Below are 9,150 nucleotides of genomic sequence, written 5' to 3'. Positions count from 1 at the left end.
CTATCAGCACATGTTTTTGTTGTATCCTTACGCATAATGAACAGTTTAAAAATTGATTCATCATCATTTCTTGAGGAGGTCATCTTTATGATGGATGTATATAATCTCCTTCTGTATAAGAATAGAGAGGCTGTGTTAGTGCAAATGATTTATTAGTCCACAGTTTCTGTATTGTCATTTAAGCCTCTCAAAAAGCCCTCCTAGTCTCATATGACAACCAGGAGCCAGTTCCATCATCTTTAGCCCATGATGTAGTGTCACTGAGAGACGCCACTCCACCACTAGTCTCCTCTGAGGTTACGGCTGTCATCTTCACCACAGCCAGATCTCCAGGTGTCACCATGTACGGTGGGCAGGAGTAGCTGGAGGCAGAGGTGTAGGATGCTGCTGTGTACGGGACATCTTCCAGGGGTTGTAGAGTATAAGGCTGAGAGCTGGATGGGATGGAGCTCCCGCTGCGCCCCGAGGATAGACGGTATGGAGAGGAACCGCCAGAGTCAGGCCCTCCCAGAGATGGTGAGTCTGCCACGGGGACTGGACCCTCAGGACATATGACTTCTGACTGACTGACTGGGTCCTCTGATGGCTGATCCCAAGGGTCTCTCTGCAGCATAGAGAAATAATTATAACAATTCATTTGATTTATAATGCACTTTTCACATTCCCAAAGTGCTACAAAAACAGGAAATGGAGATAAAATAGAGAAATACAGACATGATACAAAACAATAAATACAGTAAAACAAACAAATAATGCAACACCTTATTGAAAAAACAACATTGCTTATTAATCTTTTCATTATTATGGTTAGAATGGGGCAATGATTTGACACTCGTTTTTTTTTTTTTTTTTGTCCTATGTTAATCTTTCATTTTGATATATATATATTTGTGTGTGTATGTCAAAAATGTCAGGGTGATATCATAATGAAGAAGAAAAGCCTAATTAAAAGAATGCTTGAAAAGAAAAACTTAAGTAGTTTGGCATAATCTTTTTTTATTTGTATTTTTTTTACTATTTGATGAACTGTTTGTCCACAAAATCATGTTGGTTGTGCAACCTTTTTTTAATTCGGTCTTTTTATGACAAGGCAATTATTATGTCAGGTTGTACATTACTGTTTAAAAGTTTGAAGTTTGAGTTATTTCAATGTCTTATTCTCACCAAGGCTGCGTTTATTTGATAAAATCTGTAATATTGGGAAATATTATTCCAATTTAAAATATCTTTTCTATTGCAATATATTTTAAAATGCAATTTATTCCTGTAATATCAAAGCTTAATTCTCAGCATCATTACTCCAGTCTTCATTGTCACATGATCCTTCAGAAATCATTCTAATATGATGATTTAGCTGCTTTCCTGTTATTATCAAGGTTGAAAATGGTTGTATTGCTTTGCATTTTTGTGGAAATCCTGATACATTTTATTTCAGAATTATTTGATTAACAGAATGTTCAAAAGAACTGTAGTTATTGGAAATAGAAATCTTTTGTAACATTATAAATGTTTTTGGTCAATTGAATGTCCTTGCTGAATAAAAGTATTATTCTTTTTGAATCTCACTGATCCAAATCTTCACCCAAAATGTATGATATTCATAAATTATATTTACAGATTAATTATTAAATTCATGATATTTAAAAATAAATAAAAAATTCCATGAAAAATATATTTAAAATGTTTTTGCTTTTGATTTGATGGGCGTTTATAGAGTTACTGAATTGAAACTTTTCTTTAAAATGCTATAAACGTTTTTTAAAACCACATGAAACCAACTTGAACACAGAGTAAAATTAGTGTTTTTCTTTATCATGGACACACTTATACAATCAATGACCCAAATTATATCAGCTGTAGGAAGTGTGAATACCAAGAGCAAGTGTGACGAAGACTCTCCAGACAGAGTTGGTAGTAGTGTTGGTAGTGTAGATGGTGGAAACAGTGACCCTCCACTGGTGGTATAAGACGTTGGCCCTCTGTAATCTCCATATGAATCAGGAGTGTAGTAGCTGTCAATGAAGGAAGGGTAAGTGGAGGGGTGGTCGTACGAAAAGGCCTTGCTTCCCAGTGCTGAAGAGTAAGTGTCTGGTGATGAGTACTGCTTCATGGGATGGCAGAGGTCTGAGTCTGGGAGGAAGGATCTTCGCATACTATAGTAACCAGGAAGCACGTGTGACCCTGCAAGAGGAAGCAGGAAATTCAGTTAACTCCATGATTCAAGATGAATTAGCCTCTCACTGTGGACACCTGTTAGATCTGAACATATCTAATTAGATCTAGCTGTGGATTAGCTTTACCAGATGGACTCACCGGGCATTGGCACAAAAGCTGGCTGAGAAGAACTGCTGCTCGTCTGAAAACAAAAATGTTAGAGAGTCATTGTCATTGTCATTGACACTAACACAGTTGTGTCTATGTGTGTGTGTGTTTCTCATAAACTTCACTTAAGAAGACAGCGTGTAATGAAAACACATGAATCCCCCTACAATATAAAGGCAAAGAGAAACGCAGAACCCCCATTGGGCTGCTTTGTATTTTGCCTGACTTGCAGCCAGTGAGAATATGGAGAAAAAGTTTTAGTGCTTGTTCTGTTGAAAGCCAGGCAAATCATGCGGGAGGATATTTGAATATGATTTGCCAGTGTCACAACAGTGCTCCCCCCCCCCCCCCCCCCCCGCGCTCTCCGTGTGTACACTTGCCTCCGGTGTACTCTTCTCATGAGATTTTGCCACGAGGATCTAAAGAAATCATGGGATCATATCCCAGTTGACTCCGCGACGTGCCGCGGAAGTACACAGTGGCATTAAGTTCATTTGTTTAGTAGATATCGTTCTTTGTTAGAGACTTGCTGTCAATACATGCCATACATAGAGGCCCTTTTCAACAATATGCTATAAAGGGAATTCTTATAGTTTATATTCATATATTTTGTGAGTGCTTTTTATTTAACTTGTAGAATGTGTAATGGGTATGTCTTTGCTAGACCATTGTTCAGATATATGTTGAGGCCAACCACCCCATCTGAGGCATTTGCATGAACCGACTGGTCCATTGGTTTCAGTAAAGGACACAAAAGCAGACAACAACTTGCAGCAGGAGTTCACTTGAGCACAAGGACTGTCTGTTCTTTTGTATTTTGTTAGCAAATCCCTCAGTAATGGCCTCGGTTAAGGCTTGGGTTTAACCGTCTACTGTAACAATGCCTGTCTGTCCCCTTTCAGGAAGGTAGATCTGATTTTGGCAGGTGTGCCTGATATTTATCTCTTAAAAGTAACAAGGACATGACTAGCATGGACGCTCTGAATACTGTTGCTGTGTGAGGGATATCTTACACTTCATACTTCTGTTTGTTTGTATATTGTCAATGATTTCTTTGATACCGTATAGAGAAAATACAAAGTAAAACACTTATGGATATGGGATGATCAAGTTAATACTTAAGAACATCAGACAACAAGACAGTGAGAATGATGGCTAACTTACACTGTATCGGGGTGCATTTGTTTGCCGTAATCGCTTCTCTGCAAGAAGATCTTTGACTGTGTGCTTGACTCTGACACCTTGGTATACTCTCTTGGAATACTCTGTGGGGAGAAAGAAATATATTTACAGTGTTTTATGTCTTTTTTTGAATAAATATCTGGCATTAAGAAAAAGAAAATGAAGCATAAAAAAACACTAGCAAAGCAAAAAATTTGAATAAATCCCCTGGGTAATCTGATGTTTCAGGAGTAACCTGTCATGAATTAATCTAAAGGATTTTTTTTTTTTTTTTTTTACTAAATGAACCTTCATAATAGACATGCAAATAAAGTATGTTCCAAAAGCTTTCCACATGGATAGTGACTTTACACTTCAGAGCAGTGACTCAACAAAGCAGTATTAGCCTAACAGTGATCATTTTTTAGAAGAGACTGTAGAAAATAAATCGATATTATCATATGACTGTGAAATGTATTATTGTTCAGCCAGTGAACACTGGGAAATTATACCAAAAATACTGAAAGCAACCTTATTGTGAATGCAGAATTTATTTTTTATTTTATGGTTTATTTTATCAATAGATACAGTGCTTTGTTTTATCATTAAAAATACTTGTTAATGTCCACACTGTTAGGCTGTTGTTGCTTTGTTGTGGAAGTCTTTTTTTCACATGGGCATATATGTATATATATTGATAGAATAAACCATAAAGAGAAATAAAAAAATTAAATACATTCTGCATTCACAATAGGTTGCTTTAAGTATCTTTTGCATAATTTCCCAGTGTTCACAGGCTTTAAAAGTTTCACAGCCATTTGATAATGTAGGTTTTGTTTTTGTTTTTTTGTAGAAAAAAAATCGCTATTTACTTTATACCATTAACAGCCAGTCCTTGTTATTTGAATAGTTGATAAATGATTATTTATATGTTATATCGTTTAAATCATTGATGAATCCTGAATTGTTATACCTGACCATACGCAACCATTCTGTACCTCAGTAACTCTTACTCAAGGACAGCCTGCTACTTGGAACTGCTACATGTCTTCAGTAAGCAAACTTAATGAACTATTTATTCAACACTTTAAGTATTTTTTATTGTTTCTGTACCATTTTTATTTAATTATTATTATTTTTAAAAAATGACCCTGAATTGAACTGTGAATGAATGCTGACGGGTTTTATTGCTGAGCAGCTGTTGAAATAACATATTCATGCAAATAAGATCTATAAAATGTGTTAAATATGAACTTGTTTTAAACAGTATGCATTTCTACTTGTCCCTACTTGTGGTATTTCTAGTTAAGAAATTGATTCATCATGGCCTTATGTTTTCCTATGTTGATGAGAGATGACATGGTTTAGGGGTAGAAACAGAATTGTAAGTCAAATACATTTTATGCACTAATTTTACACAATAATTTAATCAGAATATTAATGTTATGATGGAGTTCATCTCCTGGTGACTGGAAATACAACTCTATTCAAATACTGTCCAGTCGTGGTCTTCAGTTTCAATAGAAAACAACAAAACTAAGCTTTGCAGGAATATTGAGATCTCCAGCTGTCCATCTGTTTAACCTACACTAACTGAGAACCATGTTGCACACCTATGCATGAGGAAAAATAATTGCAAAATGCGTATTGTTAAACAAACATTTTAACATAAAGTAGCCTATTATTATTAGGTATAATTATTAGTCTCTCTCTCTCTCTCTCTCTCTCTCTCTCTCTCTCTCTCTCTCTCTCTCTCTCTCTCTCTCTCTCTGACACACACCTGTCTCATCTGTGGTCTAGGGTGTGCACGCACAGTCATAGCCTGATGTCATAATCCACCCGTTAACAGTCATAATGCGGTAGGCTACTTGACATAGAAAGAGAAAAGAGGGGTCTTAAATATTGTCCTGGTTTTGATAGAAGATACGACTATATTTAGGTATAGGCTATAATTACTATTTTGAGGCATCTGATATAGTCACCTGTGTCTATAACAGACACTTTTAAACTATCGCACAAATTCCTTAATCATTCTTAGTGCTAAAACCCCCGCTGAGGTGCAGACATTAGGCTATTTTGTTCCCATTTCTGTTAGCTTTGTTTTAACAAGCAATGACGTCTAGAGCCCGTATTTCAAAGCACTTCATTTTCACGTTTCAGTTGCAGATTTTGCACACTTATTTTTTACGTTCTAAAACAGGGTCAAGCCAGGTTCTGTTAGCTTTAGGTAGCCTATGTATAGGCCTATATTTAGATTAAAAGAGCGAACACATTTTATGTAGGCTATACAATATAAAATTGTCGACATACATTTGTAACACAACAACGGTGTTTATAACTTACGAATAGTTACGTGAGCACATTTAATATAATTGTAAAGCCCCATCACTGATGCGTTACAAATTATCGAATGAAATAAATAAAAATACTAAAATACTTTTCACACACTCTCACCTGTCTCCATCATAGTTTTAGCCGAGTGCTTCCAGGTTTCTCAGGTCTTCAATTTTGATTCCTATTCCTGCAGAACTCATACCACGTTCATTATATCAAATGAAGAAAGAAGATTTAAAAACCCAAATAGACATAGCACAGTATGAAGCTTATGGTCAAGCTCACGCACATCTATTCATACCCTTCATGGTTTCGCTTGTGAAGCCTTCATCATTTGGTTAAAATGCAAATAACTGGCTTGGAGACGTTTCTTGATAATTTGCATCTACAGTAGATCAGAGTACACTATTAAGGATGCACTGTTGAAAAAAATGGAGAGTGTGACATTAAAAGCTGAATATGACAGCGAGGAAAATGATAAAGAAAAAAGAGAAAAATAAATTTACCTAACAGTAGGTCTACTTAAACACAAAAGATGAGGACAAAGGAAAACATATAAATTAAACGTAGCCTATATAGTAGCTAAAGCTGTTTTTCATTAAGAGGCCCTGCGTCAAAAACTTTATTTTTAAAGAGGAGATTATAGTATGGGGTAACTTGGTGGATAGTAGGCTAAGGACTTTAATTAATGGATAATTAATGGATAGTTAATGTAGTGATCACAGTAAAATGATAATAATAAAATAAAATCAACCCACTAAAATTTATATAAGGTTTTAAAACGAATTGCTGTCTTAAATGTTTTAAGCAAAACCAAAGTGTTACGAGGTCAACTAATTGACAAAACTTTGTGTCAAGGTATTGGATGGAAACAAATATTAGGGCTGATATGTTACGGATAGAAACAAAGATTAAGTGTTTTTTTGTTTGTTTTTTACAGTGCATCAAAGGCAAATGCTGCTGGGACAGTAGGCTACCTGTATAAATACAATTTAGCCTACTTTAGTCTATATGCCTATTTAATATAGAAAGCTGTCATGGGAATGACGACTAAAGGTTTTGGAATCTCGCGATGGTTTTTATTTTGGAAGTAACGAAATCGAAAGTGAAAAGGTAGCCTATCGGGTGCATATAGCCTACGATCTTGGAGAAGGTGAGCCCATTTTCCCCTTTAATGATGATTTCCGTGGATTTTAAACATAAAAAGCTGTTTTAGTGGTTCCAAATACTAATTCAATCTTCGTATTCAATCTTAGAATGGAGAGAGAAGTGTCTTTCAGTGGCTGGAAAGCTGTTAAAGACCGCAGTAAGTCTCTGTCCGAGAACCAGGAACCGAAGTCAGACCGTGTATACACAATGTTTCACGGCGCACATTTGAACCACGCCACGGCTATCATTAATAAAGGATTTATACCATCTAAAGATGGAATGCTGGGCGCCGGGGTTTATGTCAGTCGTAACATTGATAAAGCCAAGTGTTACCCGAAAAAGACTGACGTCAACGACAAAGTCGTTTTCAAACTGCGGGTGCGTGTTGGAAAAGTGAAGAAAATAGACTGTGATAATCATCCTCTCCAGAAATCGTGGCACAGCAACGGGTACGACTGCGCCTGGGTTCCGCCAAACAGCAACATCACAACCATCAAGTCCGGCCGCGAGGAGGACTGCGTGTGGGACCCCAGTCGCATCGAGGTGATTGGCGTGGCGTACTGTGTGGATAACGATAAACGCAAGCAGCTTCGACGGCTGGTTCGCAGTAAACTGAAAAACAAAAGCTCAGACTGCGATCTTTGTCATCGCGACAATTCTGATGAAGACCATGATATTCAGCCGTGCTGGGAGTGCAATAAACTAATCTGCCCTTTTCAGGAAAATCACGTGTGCAAAACCAGAAAGTTCAGAGAAAGAGACTGAATCTGAAATGTCATCAAGTCTGATTTAAGATTACGAATGGGTTCCCACTCACAGACCTCCTTAAGTTTTTTTTAACATCTGTATTTTAGGTTGTATATCCATATGAGTTTGTTATTTTTTTGTTGTCTTTTAACCCTCTGTACCCTAATCATATTTAGGCCTATAAAAATAAAAGTTTCATTTATCATTAAACGTTTCGGCGTTTCGGTTTCGTTATTTTGACGAATTGACCAGTTAAATAATGCAATATGTTAATTAATCCATTCTAAACATTAGCCTATTTATTGTTTATTTATCTAGGCTATTTGTTTAAGATTTTGATTTTATTTAGGCCAATTTTTCTCATAAGTATTTTTAGACTGTAGGCCTTTGTTGCTTTTTGAAAAAACAAACAAACAAAATATCATAGGCCTATAATCCAAAATATATCTTATTTAAATATAAAAATTAGACTATATACTGTAGGCTACGTAATATCACATTTCTTATAAAGGATTTGTAGCCTTCATTTTATACATAGTAGGCCAAAATAGGCCTACTGTTCAATGTAATGGAGATTAGAAAAAAAATGTTAAAATGAAGACAAAGGTTTTTTTTTTTTTTTTTTTTTTTTTTTTACTGTTCATTTGTCAGCTATAGTAGTTTTGTCCTTGGAAAATAATTCCGGTCTGAAAGTATTTTTTGTTGTTGAACTTCACAGCTGCTGCAGTAAGAGGGCGCCGTTCAGTCCGGTTTTAATGACTGAAGTCTAGTCTGAGGTGGACAGTTCGTTAGATGTTAATCCAATTACAGTGAAGTAGATTAACATTAGACAGACTGCAAACGTCGATAGCAACGACATGCAAGGCAAACACCATTTTAATGATAATATTGTTATACTGACCATCTCATAGACAGCTTTTGGGCACATCTACATGACGATAAACAATGTGGTCACGGATATTAGTTTAATGATCAGGAACTGTGACCTGCTCAGTCTGCACACAGCCTCTCTGAAACGGTAAGTTTTCTCCAAGTGTTATTATTAGTTTGGCGAGTTTATCTGCTTTAACCCCTTAAGTGTCGTTAACACATGACGTTAATAGACATGAAAATGCACATTCCGAAATTAAATGGTTTAAATGAAGAAAAAATTAAGTGAAACAGAAAAATATATATATAGAATTTTGAGTTTATGAAAATGTACAATGTAAAAATTTTATTATTTATATTTTATATAAAATATATATATTCAAAACATGTTGGACTCTAAAACTGCAAGAAAATCAAATCCAAAAATCTGTTGTGTTTCAAATTTTTGGTTGATATTCTCCAAAAATGAACTTTCAGTAAGATTGTGTTTGGGAGCAGTACCAAACTTTTTCACTAGGTGACAACCAGACTCCAACCACTCCTCGTGGTTTGAGTGATCTGAACCAT

At 35.8% G+C, this 9,150-nt stretch overlaps 2 protein-coding genes across 2 annotated transcripts; one reads left to right on the top strand and one right to left on the bottom strand.

Annotated features, from left to right (window-relative positions):
• Positions 1 to 187: 187 nt before the first annotated feature.
• LOC308690343 (POU class 2 homeobox associating-factor 2) lies at positions 188 to 5,947 on the bottom strand (the record flags this gene model as incomplete). Its single annotated transcript, XM_081364747.1, has 5 exons — positions 188 to 604; positions 1,874 to 2,181; positions 2,314 to 2,356; positions 3,487 to 3,587; positions 5,938 to 5,947. The coding sequence occupies 5 exons, from the start codon at positions 5,945 to 5,947 to the stop codon at positions 188 to 190; spliced, it is 879 nt and encodes a 292-aa protein (XP_081220873.1).
• Positions 5,948 to 6,903: 956 nt separating this feature from the next.
• Positions 6,904 to 8,292, top strand: gig2o (grass carp reovirus (GCRV)-induced gene 2o). The gene is made up of 2 exons (XM_081365434.1): positions 6,904 to 6,970; positions 7,074 to 8,292. Exon 2 carries the CDS (start codon positions 7,075 to 7,077, stop codon positions 7,729 to 7,731), a length of 657 nt encoding a protein of 218 aa, XP_081221560.1. The 5' UTR covers positions 6,904 to 6,970; position 7,074; the 3' UTR covers positions 7,732 to 8,292.
• The last annotated feature ends 858 nt before the right edge of the window (positions 8,293 to 9,150 follow it).

Source organism: Scardinius erythrophthalmus (assembly GCF_964197995.2).
Source record: "Scardinius erythrophthalmus genome assembly, chromosome: 5".
In the NCBI taxonomy this organism is placed as follows: Eukaryota; Metazoa; Chordata; class Actinopteri; order Cypriniformes; family Leuciscidae; genus Scardinius; species Scardinius erythrophthalmus.
The sequence above is the reverse complement of the archived record's forward strand: the minus strand, read 5'-3'. Positions and strand labels throughout refer to the sequence as shown.

Excerpts from the sequence above, each read along its gene's own strand:
- gig2o (XM_081365434.1), top strand. The coding sequence starts at position 7,075 with ATGGAGAGAGAAGTGTCTTTCAGTGGCTGGAAAGCTGTTAAAGACCGC.